This window comes from Heterocephalus glaber, unplaced genomic scaffold (assembly GCF_053883595.1).
Source record: "Heterocephalus glaber isolate CG9 unplaced genomic scaffold, H.glaber_assembly_v1.0 deba00001504, whole genome shotgun sequence".
Taxonomy (NCBI): domain Eukaryota; kingdom Metazoa; phylum Chordata; class Mammalia; order Rodentia; family Bathyergidae; genus Heterocephalus; species Heterocephalus glaber.
The window spans coordinates 55,958,669-55,980,048 of NW_028258324.1; the positions used below are offsets into that span (position 1 = coordinate 55,958,669).

At 38.3% G+C, this 21,380-nt stretch overlaps 2 protein-coding genes across 4 annotated transcripts in view; one reads left to right on the top strand and one right to left on the bottom strand.

Moving 5' to 3' along the window:
* The window catches only part of Usp13 (ubiquitin specific peptidase 13), a 111,082-nt gene extending 97,460 nt beyond the window's left edge, over positions 1 to 13,622 (top strand). For all 3 annotated transcript variants that reach the window (XM_087186560.1, XM_004834639.3, XM_004834640.3), the window contains 2 exons: positions 7,031 to 7,115; positions 8,768 to 13,622. In XM_087186560.1, the coding sequence (XP_087042686.1) occupies positions 7,031 to 7,115; positions 8,768 to 8,861 (179 nt within the window). In that variant the 3' untranslated portion in view covers positions 8,862 to 13,622. The remainder of the gene's footprint in view (positions 1 to 7,030; positions 7,116 to 8,767) is intronic.
* Positions 13,623 to 14,375: 753 nt separating this feature from the next.
* Pex5l (peroxisomal biogenesis factor 5 like) overlaps positions 14,376 to 21,380 on the bottom strand; it is a 240,265-nt gene continuing 233,260 nt past the window's right edge. The window contains exon 16 of the mRNA XM_087186564.1: positions 14,376 to 14,651. Within this exon, the coding sequence (XP_087042690.1) occupies positions 14,498 to 14,651 (154 nt within the window). The 3' untranslated portion in view covers positions 14,376 to 14,497. The remainder of the gene's footprint in view (positions 14,652 to 21,380) is intronic.

The window sequence follows — 21,380 nt, forward strand, 5'->3', positions numbered from 1 at the left end:
TTTAGTACCAGTTTTCATTTTGTCTCTTTGAGGTAGCATTTCTTTATAAACCTTGTGAGCTTTTGTCAGAAACAGAGCATTTGTTTTCATGGTAGTTTTTGAACAGTAGAAAAGCAGTCTCCCTTCCTTGACTGTGTCAGTACCAATGTTATCTGCCGGTAGTTTTCTGAAGGGCAGTCTCAAGATGACAGAAGAGGTGCCATAGGCCATGATTCTGCCTTTTAATAGTGAACACTCATTTAATTGTCACCATGACTGATTTTACAGGTGAGAAAAATAGAGGCTCAGAGCTTAGGTCCTTTGTCTAAGGTCACATACCTCTTAAGGTGCAGAGGCAAGATTCTAGAATCCATGTTCTTAACCATTATGATATTCTGCTCCTTGAGCTGTTGCTTATAGGATGATGGTTAGCTCTTTAGTCTGACACGTCCCCCTGCCAGATTCCAGCCTGTCTCATCTTTGTGTCACTTCTTCTGTACCCCTTGTACCTGCAGCTCAGAAGCTTGGTAGTGCCAGCATCCTCAGCTGCCACCAACTTTTGTCTCACCAACCATTAGGCCTTTGCTCAAGTTAATCTCTATTTGTGAAATACCCTTCTCTCTCGTCACTGTGCACAAAAACGCTTACTGTTCTTCAGAACTTAGCTACAGACCCCATTCTCTGATCTGCTTTCTTAGACCCCTATTATAGCCATAATAAGCCTGTGCTTATCTCATATACTAGTAATAATTATACCAGTACTATTAATGCTTCCATCTGTGCTGTATTTAATTCTCCTAATAGCCCCAAGAGGTGGATACCTTTGTTATCCTCATTTTATAGGTGAAGGAATTGAAACAGAGAAAAGTGTAACTTGTGACGGTCACATCTATAGCGATCAGTAGAACCAGAATTCCAGCCTAGGCAATCTGTCTGCCTCCAGAGCCTGTGCCTGCCTGTAGCCATTGTAAGGTGTTGAGTAGCATGTTGATCTTGTAGTGAAATTTTTTATATAGCTCTCTGTGCTTCCCATTTGCTTGGGAGCTTGTGAGGGGTAGAGGCTATTTTGTGAAACTCATGGTGTCTAATATATAGAACGTGCTGAATAAACAATTGGATTTAATTAAATGTATATTACCAACATTTGTTTCTCTGATCATAGAGTTGCAGATCTACTTATTGGTGGTCTTACAAGATATTACTAGTATTTATTTATTTATAGCTAAAGAGAGAGAGGGGATGGAAGCTTTCTTCTTTTATAAAAAATATATACACTGTTTTAGTCTTACTGGGTAAGAAAATGATAGGCTATAGTTCTCCCAGTTTCCCTGTTCATCTTAAAGGTCTTATATTACTTTCAGAAATCACTGCATTGCCTAAAACATTATAAGCTGTAATGGGCAAGTTAATAATTTATGAGCAGGATTTATTATGTGTTCCATGTCTATTGGCTTTCACAGTTTCATTGATTTTCTAAAATGGTCTTTGGAGCTGATGAGTCATCACAGAGGGAATAAACCACAAGATGGGGCTATTGTAAAGATGCCAAAGTATTTGGCTATCAAGTATTTCCCTTTTTTGGTAGAGCTTGGAGGTACTAACTACTCCCTCTTGGATGGTCAGTAATAATAAGAACAGCCATGTCATCCCCTCAGGACTTACTGTACCTCAGGGCATCTGAAGATATTCCTGGTCCAATCAGCTGCCATGTATCACTAAATATGATGTCTTTAACTCTTTTGGGAAGATACCTAGAAAGGGAATAGTTGGGTCACATGGAATTTCTAACTTTAGTATTTTTAGGAGTCTCCATACTGAGTTCCATAGTGGTTGTACTAGTTTACATTCCCACCAACAATGTAGAAGTGTTCCTTTTCCCCCTCAGCCTTGCTAGGAAGTTTTTGAAAGGATGAATTCAGTTCACAGAACTACAACATATGCCTGATTAATCATTATCCAGCAAATAAACACTTGTTTAACTTCCTTCCTTTGTTAAAAATAATGTTGTAATGAACAGTGCTAGGCCTTCACATAATGATTGCTTTTGAATAAGTCTCTGGAAGTGAAGTGCTTGATTGAGAAATACAGACTTTTAATGCAGCTTTCACATGGCCCTCGGAAACTCAGCATTGTGCATAGATGTCCATGTGGGTGACACCCTGTCCCCCCAGCCCTCCCTAGCAGTGTTGTGTCACATACTTTTCATATTCTTTCATCTCTTTATTACCCAGTTTGTTTTCTTCTTATGTTCATGGCTTCCTCATTTCCTTTGGCCATTTTATTGGGGTTTTTAATTATTTTTGAAGAAATTGATTTGTATGAGTTTAATGTATTGTAGATTAATACTTCCCAGCTTTGCAGTGTTGAGTTTTTCTATCCAGAAACACACTATACTTTTCCTTTGATTCATTCCTGCACCTCTTTCTGCCCTGCAAAGCTCTGTGGTTTGCTTCATAAACACTCTTTTGTATTTCTGGTTTACTTATATCTCAGAATTACATTTTCTGTGTTACTTATCTATCAACATTTTTCCCATGGTATTTTCTAAATTGTTACTGCTGAATTTTATAAAGCCAATGACCTAGAAAGAGGCCATTCCATAGGAGTTTGATTGGAATTATAAAAGATTTATAGTTTAAGCTGGGGGAAGTATGTGTAGGTTGTTTTGGGGACATCGAATATCTTTAAAAGGCAAAGGTAGTTACTAGTTGAGGAGCCAAAACAAACTAAATAAAAGCAAGTTCAGCTTTGGAGATTCTGTTCTAAGTGGGAGACCTGAGCCTAAGTTGTCTAAGCAAAAGGAAAGTATCATCTTGTAAAAGCTGGCACGTCATGGGGATGCAATGGGTGGAACTGGACTGGACTCCTTTGATTCAGGCCACAAACTTTTTATCTGATGGGCTCCTTGGCATGGCTTCCTCTGGGATGGCTGGTTCCACTCTCAGGTTGACTCTAGTGGCCACAAGGTATCTGGCAGGGCCCTCTACTATCTCTAGGTGACAATCCAGCAGAAAGATGCCTGTCCCAGAGTTCTCAGCTTGAAATGCAAAACTTTTTGTGCATTACCATGATGCCACAAGGGGAAATTTCCACACCTGACCTCATGTCAAGCAAAATGGAGATGTACTGAAATTATCGTACACATTTATATGCCAGCTATGTCTGTGAGTTAGGTGTATATGAAACCTGAATAAATTTTATGGGTTGACTTAGGTCCCATCTCAAAGATATCTCAATATGTATATGAAACTATTCCAAAATCTGAAAGAAAAAAAAACACTCCTGAAATCCAAAACAATTCTGGTTTCAAGCATTTTGGATAAAGAATATTCAACCTACATTTGGATCTTTCTGACTAAGGAAGTAATATTATTTCATGAAACTGTTTATGTAAGCATTGGTTTAACATGTTTGTGCAGAAGATTGCAATTCTTTTGAACTTTTGTATGAAATTCATATGCGTTACCTAGAAAAAAGTCAAGGAAGAGGAATTTGAAGAGAAAATTTTTATAATGTTCTATTGTTATGGGTATTCCAAAAATGGAACACCACATATAAATAGGTTAAAAGGGTCATTAACACTGTGCACACTAGCTGTCATTTATTGAGTGCCTACCATGTGTCAGGCACTTCCTCTACTACTTTTCTTTGCCTGTTTGTAGGAGGTGTTTGGATGAGGAAATGGTGATAATTTAAGTGATTTGCTTGTGGTACAACCAGGTCAGAATTTAGGTCTGTCTGATTTGGAAGCCTATACACTTTCTCCTTTACCTTCTTATTTTACATGAGTCTTTGTATTCACGTTTTGTATTCAAATGGAGATGAAAGTTTATTTTTCACAGGTTTTTTATCGCCATGTCCTACATGGTTTTTAGGGCTAGCAACTAACTTTCTGTTGAATTTTAAAATTTTTCAAAAGAGTGGGAATATTCAAGCCTTCACTCTGACCTGTCTGGGCTTCTGTTATTTGCAAAATCATTTCTGTTTCTGTGTTGCACTTAATGAGGGTTTAATTTCTTTAAAAAACAACTCGCTGATTGCCAATGTAATGAACATGTAATTAGGCTATGATTACTCAAAACCTGCTCTGGCTCCTTCAGTCCTACTGCTGACGTCCAGATGTCTTCAGCCGCAGCCAAGATTTTCCAGTCGGGGAGCAGGGAGAGAGTTCCTTTTTTCAAAGATGGGGCTCCCAGCTTGCTGGCCTCCTTGAGGAATCCCACTTGGAAGAGGGCCTGGGGGGGGGCCAGGAAGTGTGGCTTCCCAGAGATGTTAAGGCCCAGTGACTTCCTTGGAAGCCACGTGAACTTCCTTCATGTCTGGGTTCTAATATTCATCCTACTTTAGCATTTGGTATAATTTCTGGTTTGTTTATTTATTTATTCTATTGAAAGTTAAGAGAAAGCCACTCTATGGAGTAAATTAATTTCCACTAAAGTATGAGTGATGGAGAACCATTAAATTTGGAGAAAAATGTTTGATATTTGGAGAGTTAAGCAGTATAATAAAGAAATTGGTAATTTTGAACTGGCTGTGATAGAGGGAGGAAATTTATAGACCCTTTAAGATTCTGTCCTGGGGTAAAAGGAGAAGACAGTACATGAATGCACAAGGAAGCCTGTGACATAGCATGTGGTACTTCATGCTATATGGACAGTAAAGCAGGATCAGGGGACAGGGAGCAAAGGAGTGTGTAGGGGGTTGTTCAGGGTGGCTTGTCTGGTGAGGTAACATTTGACCTGAGACCTCAATGATATCTGAAAAGAGAGTGTCAGGTTGAAGGAACAGTAGGCGTAAAAGCTTGAATGAAGGCCACAGCATGTTAGGTGTGTTTGGGAGCAGCCTGGAGTTCAGGGTAGCTGGAGTGGAGAAACAGGGAGAACAGGAAGGGATGGGAGCACTTCATAGACAGTTGCAAGGGTAGGATATTATTGTGAGATTTAGGAAGGATTTTGGGCAGAGTAGTAATCATAATATAACTTCTATTAAAAAAACCACTCTGGACACTGAGAATAATCAGTAGGGAGTCAGCTAAGACATTCTTGCAACAATAAAGACAAGAGATGATGGTGACTTGCTTTAGGAGTTTCTAGGGGAGATTGTAAGAAGTGATTGGGGTCTGGATATATTTTAAAGTAAATACTGATAGGATTTGTTGATGGATTGCATAGATGTAAAGAGTTTGAGAGAGACATTCAGACTGACATAATGAAAAAATGTAACTGTCGTTGACTGAGATAGACAAGGCTGAGGGGAGACTGCTGAATAAACTAGGACTGGCAGGGAACATCCTTAGCCTGATACACGGTACCTACAAAACAAACAAAACCCCCATGGCTCACATGATACTTAGTATGAAAGATTGAAGATGTTCTTCCTAAAAGACAAGGATTTCCCCCCTTGCCACTTCTCTTTAACATTGTTCAGGAGGTCCTAACCAATACAATTAAGCAGGAAAAAGGAGTAAAAGGCACCCAGATTATCAAGGAATAAGTAATATTATCTGTATTTGCAGGTGACATTACCTTATATATAGGAAATCCTAAGGAATCCACTAAAGAACTTAGAACTGATAAATAGGTTCAGGAAGGTTGCAGGAATCAAATCTCTATATAAAATTCAATTTTATTTCTATATATGAGCAATGAACCTTCTGGAAATGAAATTATGAAAACAATATCCTTTACTACCATGAGATTAAGTGAGAATATTTCGAGAGAGAGATTCTGGATAGAGCAGGGTAAAATAGGTCTGAAGCTTAAGCTGCAAGTCAACAATATTCAAAGGTCAGGAGATCTGGAGGTACCAACAAAGGAGACAGATATGGAACAACCACTGAGGCAGAAGGACAGCCAAAACACTCATGTCCTGGGGCAAGGATTTGAGGAAGGAAGAGTTGATTAACAGGGTGTAAGTGTGAGTGAGAAGAGGACTAGGATTGACAGCTGAAGAAGTGAGTGAATATGAGTGAAAAGCAAGAGAAAGAAAGAATGGGAGAGACAAACATCAGGCAAAGGGCCTTTCCAAAGCCAGCACTTTTTCTTGGAAAGTGTAATGAAAATTGAGGACTAGAAAAGTGAATATGCAAACCTTTTACCTATTACATTCATATATGAATACTACTCATAAATTATTGTAAAAGTTTATAAATCCTTACTCTAAACTTCTGTACTATCTCATTCTAGTCCTAACAGTTTGCTGAGTGGATAGGTACTAGCCCACAGAGCCTACTTTATGCCATATGCTTCTAAGAGTAACAGAAGGAACATGAACAAAATTAATTCAACAAGGATTTGATACAGCATACTGTGCTTGTTGGCAGGAGGCACCTGTTAGCGGATAAACATCAGTCTTACTCTAAAAGGTTATATATATCTGTTTTGTCTCTTTGTTCAGAAAGCATGAAGCCTGAAGTTTGGTCCCACATAGATTATTATAGATTATTATCATGACAAATCAGACATTTTATGAGAAACATTATCCTTTTCTGTAAGTGCTAACAGCCATTTGCTACTTTCCTCATAATCCTAACATTTGTATGACATTTTAGTCTGAATTGCTCATGTAAGTCTCATACAACCCTGCAAAGCAGATTTAAAAAAAAAAGAGCTCTGTGAAGAAACAGGATCAGAGAGATGAGACAAGTTGTCCACCCTCATATTGTTTGAAAGTGATGGAGCCAGCGCTTCCTTTTTAGACCCATAAGCCTGCCAGCAGATTGGGCTGTGGGATTTTTAATCCTTTCAAGATTTGAATTTAATATCAGCTTGAGTTTGTTAATTTATGTCCTGTTTTTGTTATAATGAATTTTCAGGTTTAATTTGCAGAGGGGTGTGTGTGTGTGTGTGTGTGTGTGTGTGTGTGTGTGTGTTCCATATAGTAAGGCAAATAGGGTTTGTCTTTCAAATCTAAACAGTTGCTGGATTACACTATTATTATTATTATTTTATTATTATCATTATCATCATTATTATTATTATACTTGTCTCATTGGAAGTGTTCTTGATTCTAGAAATGCTGCCTTGTGACTGAATTGTTTCTTCTTTCATAGTGTATGAATTATTTGCATTTATCAGTCACATGGGAACATCTACAATGAGTGGCCACTATGTTTGCCATATCAAAAAGGAAGGAAGGTGAGTCTTTTTTAGAAGGTAAATGATAGTATGATTTATTGAGCCATTACTATGTGCCAGCTGCTCTACTAGATGTTTTTCTGTTATTTCATCTAGTTCTCATGTTGGTCTTTTAGGGATTTACATTTAAAACCATTTTATGCATCCAAACAGGAGGCTCAAGGAGACTGGATGGGTTGGCCTCAGCTAATAAAGAGTTGTGTCAGAGCTGATATTCAATGTCACTTTCAACCATAATATCAAGGTAGCTTTCCAACATAAAGATGCATTTCATATTTGGAATTGCCATAGGATCACCATATTTAGCCAACAAAACCAGAAAACCAGGATGCCTTAATTTAAATTTTAGATAAACAATGAATTATTTGTTAGTATAAATGTGTTTCAAACATTGCGTGTTCCAGTATTATGTAAGACATATGAACACATTATTTGTTGGTTACCTGATATTTAAATTTAATTGTATAACCAGTGTTTTTTTTTTCTTTTTCTGGCAACCTTATGCTTTCAATGCTTAATATGGCCCTGCAGTTGGTTTCTTGGCTTCTTTGCAGAGTTCTTAGGTGTGTGGTGAAGGTGGGAATGAGGCGGTTACAGAATGGAAGGCTGCTTTCTCTTGAACTTTCTCCCTCAGTGTCCTTCCTACGGCTCTTTCCTGTGGGCTGTGGGTGGGTGCTCATGCTGAGGGTAGTGGTCAGGCTGCATAGACACTGGTGCAGTATTAAACCTTGGCCTTGCTGCTAGGGTGCTGGCCTCTCAGCCACAACTCCCACTGCAGGACTTGTCTGCTCCCACTTAGACTCAATTGTGTTCTGTGTCTGGTGTCTTTTAGTTTTATCGTCTTAACTGGATGAATCAAATCATTGAGCACAGGGACTTTATTTAAAATGTATTCTTTTTATCACCAAGTGCGACAGTTCTTTAAAAAGAAAAAATAGCTTAGTTATAAATATATAAAGCAATAAAATATGTTGTAGCAAATTTGTAAAACACAAAAATGTGAAGAATTTGTATACTGAAAGTCTAAAGATAACCATTGTCTATATTTTGACATATTTTTCTTTGTTTTATTGGTTTCATTGGAAGAGGTATATATATGTCTCTGTGTACACATACTCTATTTGTCTTTGCAGCTTTCCTAGAATCTTAACATATGTCCAGAAGACATGCAATTTTTGAAGCCATTTTTCATATTGTGATTCATATTATACCTTCATATTATATTGTGCTTGTTTTCCTCACTTCATCAGTCTTTGAAGAAATTTTGATAATTATGTAATAGTTGACTGCATAAATGTTTACTGGTTTTTTTTTTAGTTAGTTTTATGCCTAAGGGTGAAGTAAATGTTGTTGTACACAATTCTTTGACTTGGTTTCTGAGGCTGTCTATGAGAATTATGGGCTGAAGAATTTAAAATGTTTAGAGAATTCTCAAAGATTTTTTAGTAACTACTTTTTGAATGAGCTCAAGAATGGAAAAGCATGGTGATTCCCCACAGGCATTCTGTTTTTTTTTTTTATACAGCAAGCTGGAATTTGGTTATCTTAAAACATTTTGGTTACTTTAAGTATTGTGCTCCATATGATGCAGTTCTCCAAAGTATCCTGGAACTGATATAAATCCTTCAGATGCTTCTGTCTTTTATTTTCAGATGGGTGATCTACAATGACCACAAAGTCTGTGCCTCAGAACGGGCTCCTAAAGACCTGGGCTACATGTACTTTTACCGCAGAATACCAAGCTAAAGCTCAGACCTGCAGTTTGGCGAGAAGAAGCCATATGCCTTTTTAATTTGCCAAAAAAAAAAAGAAAGAGAAAAAAAATAAGAAAAAAATAAAAAGAAAAAAGTTGGAACAGCCAGATATGAAGAAGTACATGGGGTATTTATAGTTTATTTAAAGAGTACGATCATTTGACACCTTCTGAAACAGAACTGGGAAGAAATTTCTATTAGTGGTGATACTCTATTGTAGATAGTTTTATAAATGTCCAAGAAGAGGGTGATATAAATGAAGCTATCCATATTGCTGGTGTGGCATCTACCATCAGCATCTCAAAAATGGGGATGTGCCCCCAACCCTCTCTTTTGCTTTGGGGGCCAGTGGTAGTGGCCTCCAGAGAGGTCAGTCAATGTGGCCAGTAGTGTGGCCTCAACTACAATAAACAAAAAGCCCACTTTTGTTTCATATAGAAAATCAGCAGCTGAGCTGGGCTTTATCTGTGGCATAGTTTCTTTTTTCATTATGCACAACAATTTCTGGCCTACTCCTGTATAATAGAACATCTGTATTGAAAGCTATTTTTAATTTAAATCATATCAGAATTCATAATACAGTTGTGTGAATGTGTATGAGAATAAGTGAGAGTGTGTGACCTTTATAGTCCAATAGAAAATCTATGATGGTTGGTTTTTAAAGGATAAAGAGTTGGTATTAAGCAGACCTGGAAAAAGCAAGTAAGTATATTAAAAGAACTATAACTCAGGAACAGTTTAAAAAATTAATTCCCCACTTAGATTTTAAGGAGTGAAAAGGGCTGAGTGGTGTGGTTTAAATGCTGTCAAGAATTCCCCTGGGTCTGTGACATCTGATGGTAGAACACCAGATGCCCACAGCCGTGCAGGGTTGTACTTTTCCAAAGGTAGATGGATGGATTCTGTCTTTCTCAACAGCCCTTCCCTAAAACGTACAGTGGTTATTTTTAGTTAGAACAGCAACTTCTCATCACAGCACATGGTAGCTCCCTGGAATCACATTAAATGACCCATATTTGTCTCTCATTTTCTCATCTCTGAGCCCTTGGCCTGTCTCCGTTTCCATGTTTTTCTGGGGCCGGTCTCCTCTCTGGCCTTTTTGTTTTGTCACCTTGTGACTTGCCCTTAGTGCTTATTTGCTGTCACCAACATTTTGGTCTTGGGCACCATAGGGATTTCAGATGCAAAGAAACTTCATATGACACCTTCAAAGGCCATCCTTTTCATTTTGGTTATTTTGGTATTTTAGTCACAACGTGGGATTAGATCAGAGTTTCAAATATGATACAAAATGAAATGACAGCATTCTATAATTTTGTACTGCTTTGCACCAAATTCCAGAGTCTCTGAAGTTTCTGTTTCAGATAATTCAGTCAAATGAAAAAGGATTTATTGCTGCCTGCCTAACAAGAAACTGTAGGAGAATAAAGCAGAACCAATTGAATAAAATGAATTAGGATGTAGTAAGTTCAGGACAATCAGGATTCTGGTTGTGATCGGGCCCTTGTCTCATAGGAAGTCACTTATGCCATGTGAGTGAGGGACGAGGCTGGAGATCTCGTAGCCTGGAGACCTGGGTGCTGCCCCTAACTGGCTGTGGACCTTGGGCAAGTCCCTCACTGTTCTCATCTGCACAGTGGTGTGATGACACCTGCCTTCTCTTTCCAGTCATGCTTTGAGGTCGTGGGGAGATCTGACAGGATGAGTCTTTCCCAAGAGGAAGGTGGGTGCCAGGGTGGGTCCTAGTAGAGTCTGCTCCCTGCCTTCTCTCATCTGATGTTTTCTTCAATTTGGGAACAAATGAGACTGGCAGAAGGAAGGAGCTCATGGTGCAGTAACTTTCTACTACACTGTGCCCACTGGTGTGGCCTTCTAGTGTTGACTTACATCCCAAAGCAGTCCTACTCTGTTATACAAGTCCCCAGCTCCCGTGAAAATCCCCATGCTAAGCAGCCTTACAAATCCCATCCTCTTAGGGCTGAGTGTCCTTCCAAACACGCATCACAAATGGCTTGTTTTCAATGATGTTGCAAACAAACGCCTTTTTTTGGGGGGGGCGGAGAATAATTGGGAATTTATATTGAAATGTGGACAAAGATAGCATGTGTATTTTGAACAAAAAGAAAATTTTATAATAAAACTTTGCAAAATCAATAGAGTAAAATCCGCCTTTAAGATGATAGGCTGTAAACTATTTCATTTCCCTGTGTAGAAGAAGGAAGTTAGCCCTTTTGATGCCTAAACATATTGTAAGAAAGTGTACTATGGCTGCCTTTTTTTCTGCCTAACAAAACAAAGGGCTATTTCTACAAGGCAAGGTTTTGTATATGTGCTACTCTTTATTTCATATTGACAGTTGGGAAAAACTGGAGCAAACAATGAGTTTCTGTCTTGTGTAAAGATGTATTTATATGTGTCTCTTAATATACACAAAGCAGGTTTCCCTGGAATAACAAGGAGATGTACTGCTTAATGTTACACCTTTGTGTGTAGCTCAAATTATTTGTGACAGAGAACTGGAATAATGTGTGGATTGTGTCAGCTAATCAGCCTGTTAGGAATCCTCAGTGTGAGGCATGGTGGTGCAGTTGTGAAATCCTCACTGTCCCTAGGTGTCTGTGTGAAAGACAGCGCTTTCTTCTTGTAAATATCTTTGATATCCATCTGTGTACAATCCCAATGAATGTGTCTTTGGAAAATGTAATGTATCAAAGTTTTAATTTTGTCAATTGATCTAAATGCCCAGATAACTAATCCAAAACCCTCTTTTGTTCAGATTTGTATTTTTCTTTTAAAAGGACAGAAAAGTACATAGAAAAGATGATTGGAAAACCTCATGTTTTAGTGACATTTACATCATTTTGCATCAGAATTTTGGAATTGACTAGCCTCTTTTCTAGAACCTCCAAGAGAATGTGCCTGCTATTTCCCTATTGCTCATTTTGGGCTCCCTGTGTCTTTTATTTCCTTTCCCTTTCCCTTTTATTTTATTTCCTTACCTGTGGCCCCCAGTGAGAGCCCCTGGATTTGTAGTCTGACTCTAAGTGTGGTGGGGCTGAGTTACTGTACTTTTCTGAGACCCTTTCTTTAAAATGACTGAGTTAGAGCAAATGACCTCAGAAGTCCCTTCCTTGTCCTCAGATCTCATTCTATTTTTATTTTCCCGTGGTTACTACCAGAAGCAGACATATGAGATACGGGGATCATTTAGAGGCGGAGATGCTACAACTTATACACCTCAGTGTAAGAACTGTGTCATTTTTAGTATCCCACGCCGTTTCTATTTCTTGTTCCATTTATCTTTACTTTCTTCAATAATCATCCTAGTCTTCTCTATTCTTGAACCTCACAATTTTCCAGTCTGTGAAGTAGTTTGCTGCTATCTCTCTCAAAAACAAAGATCCACTTCAAATACTTTCTTGGAAAGCTTCAGCTAAATCTGTAAAATTGTTGAATATCTGAAAATCCAGATTCACTCATAGATAGCTCTGATCCCCTAATAAGTGCTGGCAGCTGCTCTCTCCCAGCGAAGATGTCTCTGTCATCATGTGGACATCAGTTTTGCTAAATCTCATCGCCAGTCCAGGGTTCTGTGGAGAGATTGCAGAGGGTGGGACCGGCCAGAGGATGGGATTAGATGAAAATGTGATTCTGCCCTCTAGACAGAAAATCCTAGGTGACAGAAAAAGATTCTGTACTCTTCAGTTGGTGTGTAAGATTGCCTATCTGGTGTCATGGAGATTTCCTGCTCAGCAAATTGTCCGGGCAGAGTTTGCATTAGATTCTGTAGACCTCTGTCAGTCGGTGTGATAATCAGTAACCACATGTGACAAAATGACCACTTGGCATGTGGCCTGTCCAAACTGAGATTGTGCTGTTCACATACAATGCACACATTTTGAATATACATACCAGGAAATGCATATCAGAAAGAGTATACATATCTCATCAATAATTTAGATTGATTACAAATAATATGTTGGATCTATTGATTAAATAGAATAATATTTTCATAAATATTATATGTTACCACTTTTAATCTGTTTTTAATGTGCTACTGAAAAATTTAAATTAGATATGTGGTTAATGCTGTACTTGTATTAGACAGTGCTGCACTAGACTTGGTGTAAGGTAGGCAGCAAAATACCATATGTGGGAAGATAATTTCTGTGAAGCATCCAGATAGATGAAAACATCACAGATATTTTTGCTGGAGTCAGGTGCATTGTGAGGAACAGAACACCCCCCATAAAACAGAAAATTTTTCTGCCTAACATCAAATATATTATACATATCTCCCCAATTAAAAAACAAAAGCAAGTGGGCCCCCAACTGCCTAGGAGCTATTTGCTACCTTGGTGTGCACTTTTCTAGTATCTTCCAGGTGCCAAGGATGCTAGCCACATGATTGTGGTGGGTGTATTGGTCTCATGTTGGGCAACATTCTCTTGAGGTTTCCCCTCCCCAGGTATTGTTTTGTCTGTTCAAAGCTGGGTGTGTTAAATGCTGTGCAAATCCTGCTGTTCTCCATGTTCTTTGTCTCAGCAGAAGCCGAGCCAGTGGCCTGTGCCCCCTGCCCAGCAGGTTTTGATGTTGGTTCCTGAAAGAGTTTTTATTTATTTTATTTTGCACTAGTCACAGTTAATTGTTTAAATTCTCTCAAATGTTTTGAGAGAATATTTGCCTGTGATGGAAAGAGAGATGGATGATTTATTGCTTCGATTGTTTTAAATTAAAAGCTATTCTCACAATCTGAAGTCCCTTGATGGCTCTTTTTTTCCTACTTTTTAAGAAAAGCCGCATAAACTGATTCTGCCACAGATAGTTCTCATCCATCAGGGGAACAAGTATACCTTGACACAATGACTGATTTTTATCTGTTCCTAGGATTTCTTGGGGCAGCTGCTTGGTCCCCATTGCAGGAGACATTGACAATGGCTGCTTATTACTCTGTGAAGGGGAGAGGGGTGGGTCAGAGGAGTGTGATTTAGTCCTTCCCTGCTGGATTTCAAGTCACACAGGGAGTAAATGGAGACCTTTCTGTGGTTCCCTGGCTCTCAGTTGGGTGGTGGCCTCTTCAATGCTGGTAAATGAAGAAGGGACATCCACTATATCGAGAGACTTCCGCATTTCCATGACACCACATTTCCAGGATGTATAAGTTTCCTGTTGTGGATATGACAAAGTACCACAAACATAGTGACTTAAAACAGTACATTTATTAGGTTAGAAGTCTGAAAACCAGTCTTGTGGGGTTAAAATTAAGGTGTCCGTAGGAAGACTAGGAGTAATCCATTCTTGCCTTTTCCAACATTAGTAACTTTTTCAAAAGTACTTTTCTGCAGATTATTTTATTAAGTCAGTTGATTTGTTAGTCTACTTTATAAGGTTCACCATTCAATAAATAGTAAATACCTACTATGTGCTGTGCATTGCTTTTCTTAAAATGTGTGTCTTAATAAAGTCTGGCCTTGCTGAGTTTATTTTCTAGCAGGGAGAAACAAATACAAAACATAAAAAATAAGTAATTATATAAGATGTTAAAATAGATTAAGCACAGAGGAGCAAAGGAAACAGAGCAAGGGCTGGGAGCAGATTACAGTGTAAATAAGGTACCTGGGAAAGGCATCATTTGGAGGTGCAGTTTGAACCAAGACTTGAAGAAAATGGTGTCACCAGGTAGATGTTTGGAGAAAGAATGGGGTTGGCACAGGCTGGTTCAGAGGCCCCACAGTGGCAGGATATCTGGTTTGTCAGATGAGCAGCAAAGGGAACAGCATGACTGGAGAGGAGGAGGCAAGGGAGAGAGAATGGTGAGACAGGAAGTCAAAGGGGACCAGCTCTCCTGGGCCCAAGGAAGCCAATTAGAAGGGTTGGACTGTAGAGTGCACTGGGGAACATCATAAGGTTTTGATTGAAGGTTTAGTATTGTTCTTTGTTTAACTCAGGTGATAGGAGGGCAAGGATAGAAGTAGGGGTTACTGTGGTAAGTGGGGTTAGAGGATGATGGCTTAGATGGGGTGGGAGCCGTGGAGGGAGGATGGTCAGATTCGGGATACATTTGAAGGTAAGGTCAGCAGGACTTCCCAATGCATAGGACTTGGGGTATGAGTGCATGAGAGTAGCTGAGGCTGACTGCAAAGTTTTTGTCCTGAGCAACTGAAGAATGCTGTTGCAATCAACTAACACAGGGAAGGCTTGACAGGGTTGGGATGCAAGAGGAAAAAGATGATGAGGAGTTAAATTTGGGATGCATTGAGTTTGAAATGCCTATTAGACTTCCCTAGTTGATTTTGTCTAGGAAGATGGTTACACAACACTGGATTTTGGAAGACTGAAGATAGAAATTTAAAAGTTGGCATTTGGATGACAGTTGAAGCAGTGGGCCTGGATACAATCACCAATGTGGGGAGATGGGAAATTGGAGAGGGTGAGATACTGAGTCCTGGATCACTTTAGTATAAGGAGCCAGGTAGAAGACCATGCAGTAAAGGAGACCAAGAGGAGTAACTGCCAACGTGGAGGAAAACCAAGAGAATGGTACCTGCGGTGGAAGTCAGATAAAGGAAGTGTCATGAGGAGGTGAGGGTGACAACTGTGAAGTAATTGATAGGTTAAATAAGATGAGGACTAAGAATTAAGCACGAGATTGGTCAACTTGGAGGTCACTCATGAAAAACTTTGGAGGAAGAGTGAGAGGGTTGAAGAGAGAATAGAAGGAGAGGAATTGCAGATGGTGAACATAGGAAATCCTCTCCATTTTTTTCTTTTTTATTTGCTACAGAGCAAAGAACTGCATGATAGCTGACAGGGGAGTTTGTTCAGGTCAAGAGAAAGACTTGTTTTCGACTGTAAGAAAGCAAATGGAAGGATTACTGGTCTGATGTCTTTGAACAGGCGAGGGGATGGTACTGTTGCCAAAGTGGGGAGTTGATTTCATCAGGGGCTGGAAAGGAGAGGAAGCCAGAGACCAAGACAGCTGGGCATCTGGGAGTCTTCTCCTGCCTGCTTTAATTTTCTCAGTGACAGAGGAAGCAAGATCGTCAGCTGAGAAAGGATGACAAAGGTTGGAGATTTGAAGAGAGAGGAGGAGGTGTGAAATAGTATTCAGTTGAACTACTTTTATTCTTTTATAGTTTTCTTTCAATTTTAATGAAATTAGTTTTACTAGTGTCAGTTAAAATTATCTGAAAATAGGGCTGAGGATTTAGCTTAGCGGCACAGCACCTGCCTTGCAAGTGTGAAGTACTGAGTTCAATCCCTGGTATCAAACAAACAACTCCAAAAAACAAAAACCAAAACCAAAAAAAATTATCTGAAAATTAAATGAGGGTAGTCAGAGTCATCAGTTTGGGACCATTGTTGAATTTTCCATATTGTATTTTTTGCTATTGTAAATTTTATTTTGCAGCTATGGCTTTCATGGGACCTAGCTTTACCAGGTTAAGTTTTGCAAAGCTAACTTTTGTCAGGAAGATTTTGTTCTTTTCTTAGCTGTTATTATCTTGGCAGTTTCTCTCGTTTGCTTTTTCTTGAGTCAGCATATGGAGTTTTTAGTATTAGATGTAATATTTAGTGAGCTTTTAATCTAGGAGATACTTTTATTTTTTAACAGTTTTTGTTATTATGTTCATCATTTGCAGTAATGTTAACTGTGGACCAGGTAAAATTAACTGGAAAGCAAAAGCATGGGATATGGGTACCTACTTGGGTTAAATGGCAGAGTAGAAACATCTAGCCTAGGAATCTGGCACATGATAGATTTCAGTACATGTTAGCTTCCCTTCTGTTTTTCTTTCAAAGAACTTGTGCTGTGAGATCATGTTAAGTGAAATAAATCAGATGCACAAGCTTAAATATCAGTGGTTTCTCTCATGAGAAGCCCAAAGTATAAATAAAGTGAAGAACTTGTACTGAGAAGCCTGGCATCTACCTATCATTTTGTTCAACAGGGAAAAATACTAAAATTAGCCATAAGTTCTCAAAATTCTGGTGCATTAATATGATTACCAGGTGGACTGAGGGTGTGCTTCAGTGGTAGAGCACTTGCTTAGCATGTGTGAGGCCCTGGATTCAATCTCCAGCATGAGGTGGGGGAAGATAGCAGGCAACAGGCGACATTACTTATTATGGGATATGAATTTTAAAAAAGCCTTTTTTTTTTTTTTTGCCTTAAAGTGTGTATTACTTTAAGGACCCTTGTAAAAACAAAACAAAACAAGAAAGAACTCTTCAAACCTTGGGCTGCTTGTACACACACACATGGAGAGATGCAGCAATTTCAGGAAATTAATATAATTCATATTTTAAAAGTGGAAGAAGGAGACATAAGGTTTAAGTTATCTTGGAGTTTGAGTTCGCTTGAGGAAAGGCCTCAATGTACTACTAGATAGATAGGTTTATACTTATACAGCACAGCATTGAGGCAGGAAGCAAGAACGTGCAGCTTGATTTTGTAGAGGGAATAAGGAAGTGCCACCAAGGTTAGGTGTGGCCGAGATCAACAGAGCAGACGGGGAACAGTAAGAAGGGTAGGCTTCGGTCCCTCCCTCTAGCTGTTCTCATCAGAGGCTGTTAGCGATCTCTCCCTCGCTAACCTGACTTAAGCGTTTGGAAAAAGAAACTTCAGCCTGAATGCCATCCCTCCTCTGCTCGAGGGCGACTAACTCGGCCCTTTACCTGGCTCTGTGGACGCTCCTTATACCCCCCGCCCCACCGTACACCTGCCCAGGTCTCCCTGCTGGCAGCCCTTGCCACGCAGTCTCCTTTCTTCTCCTCCGTGCCCTAAGCTCCTTCCTCCCTCGGCATCTTGAAGTAGCTCTCGGCTCTGCCAGGAGTGTTTGCTCCAATTCCATTTGCCTGGATTCTCATTCAACTCTCAGCCAAAATGTCACCGAACAGAAACCTTTTCTGATCACTGAAAAAGGAGCCCCACTCACTCTCAATGCTTTACTCGCCCTGGTCTACCGTTTTGCAGCGCAGTGCATTCTTATTTGTTGAAGGGTTTGCAGTCTCTTCCCACAGAAGTCTGTATTTTTCAAGCTTAAGTTTGATTTCCTTTATCACTGTGTCCCACATCTAGATTAGTCCCTGCCAAATAGTTGTTGCTCAAGTATTTCTTGAATGGCTGTTCTCCCCCGCAAGAAAGACCCTGAAGTGAAATAAATTTTTAATAGTTTTATTCTAAAAAGATCACAAATTTCATTTCAGGTTAAATAATATTTTAGTATTAAAAATTCACAAAGGAAGAAGGTTTTGAAGTTTTTTATGTATCTAAAAATGCATTCGTGATTTCCAGATAATTCATGCAAAATCGTATGCAGTGATATTCAACAAAAGGACCTTTTTTAACCAGTAGTATAAATTGGATTCTATTTGATTTGAAGCTGTTCAAATCCTCAAATCCCATTTTGAAAGATACCCAAAAAGACCTTGAAGCCACAGACAAAGTTTATTTGAGAACATAGTTTAAAACTGCACAAATATAAATATAATTTAATAATGTGTAAAAGGGAAGGCATGCTTCCAATAATAATATAAAAATACTACCTTAATCTTGGTACTTTGCAAATTTTAAGCCATCTGGGTAGAATAAACACATCCAGTATGATAAGAGATTATTTTTAGAGTAGTAATTTTATTTCAAAAAGCAATGCAGAGGAAGACTAAGATGAAGCCATAATAACCAATAGACTTGTGCTATGATACATACTATTTCACTAAATTACAGATATAGTATCACATAGTATGCCAGTAACTTTAAATCTCTCTTTGCTATTAATTTACTATAGATCACTTAATTTCAGTTGATAATAATTTAGAAACTCAGTAAAGCAATTAATTTTTTGTGTTACTTATTTCAGCTTGAAAATGAAATCTTAAGATTTGAAACATTATTGAGCATGATGAGGAAGTATCACAGAATTTGTGTTAAAACAATATTTTTAGATTAGGTATGCAATATTCATAGATATACAAAATATATAGAAATGTCTCTTCTAAATAGTTAATAAATATTTATTTTGTAAAAAAGTTTACTAAATTAATTAGGTTCTTTTCAACAGATGTAAACAAATTTGAGAAATGAAAATTGAGAGTTTGGGTCTGATGATATATGACAAACTAAAGGAAGTTGGTAAAAATTTCAGTTTGCTGTATTTTCTTTCACTAGTCACCATGAACACATTTCTCACATGGCACAATCCTTTCATGATATCCACGCAAAAATAATACAGGTCTCATTGAAAATGTCAGATGCTCAAATTACCTAGTTGAGTGTGAATATCCCTTAGTCTTTTTTTTTGTGTCATATTGTTTGTGTCTCCAAGAAATTCAAAGAAAAACTAACACCAAAACCAAACAACACACATTTTATTGTTGAGCAAAGAGTGGTTTCACTGTCCCCTTTTTTCATCTTTCTGTTGTTTTCACTGCAGTTTTTCTAAAAGCATCCCACTGAATCACAGTCTGCAAAACCACAAGTTTGTCTTCTCTAGAGAAGTTCCTGAGGAAGCTGTTCTTAGATCAGAGCACTGGCTTGCTAGCAGAGTGTGTTATTTTGGTATTTCTGCAGAGGTTGCAGGTAGTGGAAACTGTGCAAGGTAAAATGCTGCAGGAGAGGTTGTTAAGCATCACATTTCTATTTTTTTCTCCTCTTAAGCATTTAATGCCTCCACACAAGGCTTTTTGATGTGTTGCAGGAGTTTGATATTTGAGCTTACAGTGTGTGTGTATGCGCACGCGCGTGTATGTGATGCAGGGGTATATGAAGTGGATAATGAAGCCATTACCAACATTACACCCCAATGTTTCACTGAGCTTTTTTCTCTCCATTTCTGGTCTCCTTATAGAATAGGGGTTACAGAAAAATCAGTAAGACAATTTCAGTGTTGAGGCTATGAAATAATCTTAGCACTCCTAAATTTCAGTCTTTAGTCATATTGATTAAATCTAGTTTCTCAAGGGACCAGGACCTGGGTAGCTCACCTGCCATACAGACAAAATTGTATCAGAGCAATGCTATGATAACCTACATAGCCCATGTGACATTGTGTCATCCCTAGGTGACATTTATGAAAATTAAGGCAAATTAAATTTGTCTTATGATTTCCTTGTGTCTGGTAGGAAACCAGTTTTTAAAAAGGTATTCCTAGACCTTAGGAAAATTGTAAAATGTATTATTAAGAATTTAGAACCCAAATTTTTATGATCATGATTTAATTTAGTAGCATTCAGACACATAGGTCTCTTTCGGTTTGGATTGGTTGTGACTCAGTTGGTTTTTAAGAGAAGCATTTGGATGTCTATACCTAGAGTCTTTAGAGGATTAGTTTGGCACTGTCTGCAACATTGCACAAATCAGAAGTGTGAATATCTGTCAAATTCAGTGTGATAGCATGAAAACAATCTTAAGAATAACATAATAAAAGCAAGTAGCAAAACTGAACATGGAGTTCATGAAAATTCTCCCTTGTTCAGAAGCAAGGAAAAATAAACTAACCTGTGAGACTCAATCATGCACTGTGTAAGTTTACATTCAGTAAAGTTATCTTGCATGCTTTGGTTAATATTTGAGTAGGCAGAATTGTAAGTACTAATGCATGCAATATTTTTGTACCTGAGGTTATATGTTTTCCTTTAAAAAATTGCCTGCTTACAAACTTTATCCCAGAGTTCATCTATGAACACTCTTTAAAAATATATTTGTATCTACTTCTTATTTCAAAACAGTTTAATTTCAACCAGTTCTATAAATACTGAGATGAGAGAGAAATAGTGCAGTAAAATCTAGACAGGAAATGAATTTGAAATTGTTTTACAAAGTGGAAATCATGTGGGTTGCTGTGTAATAATTTATAAGAGGGCTCAAAAAGATAGGACATGAATTAAGCCTTTAGAACACCCTGTTTCTAAAATGCTTCTAGGAATCTTCAAAGTATAAAAATACCATTACTTCAAGCACTAAAAGTACAATCTAGCCTTGTGGAACTGATTCAAGAATAAATAAGGAAGAGACATAAAATGACCATCTTGCTTTTTCTATATTCCCAAGGAGCTCACAGATAAAGTTGATTGCAAGGAGTTTGGGAGGCCTAAGTTGGACTAGTTACAACTGTGTTCAAATCTTGCTTGTATGGCAAGAATATACCAGCAAGATTTAATCTAGACAGGAATTTAGATATGGGCCCAAGATTCAACATCAAAAGTGTCTTAATATAAAAGAAAGTGTCATTAAACTAAAAGTGTGTGTGTCCTGGACATTCCTAGCCATCACTCACATGCTATTCTGTATCATTTATTCACCACTCTGGTAGAAATCCAGATTAGCTAAGAAACTGCACCCCATAGTTCTCTTATTAAAGTTTCCTCATAGATAAGATCTACCTTTCTTTCAGGAGTCATGGGTAGTGATCTTGGGAGAAGGTGAAGAGGTGCTGAATCACTGAGACTTGCCCAGTAAGAGGACCCTTTGCTCTTCCTCCTCTTCCCCATCTCTCCGTCTCCTCTCACT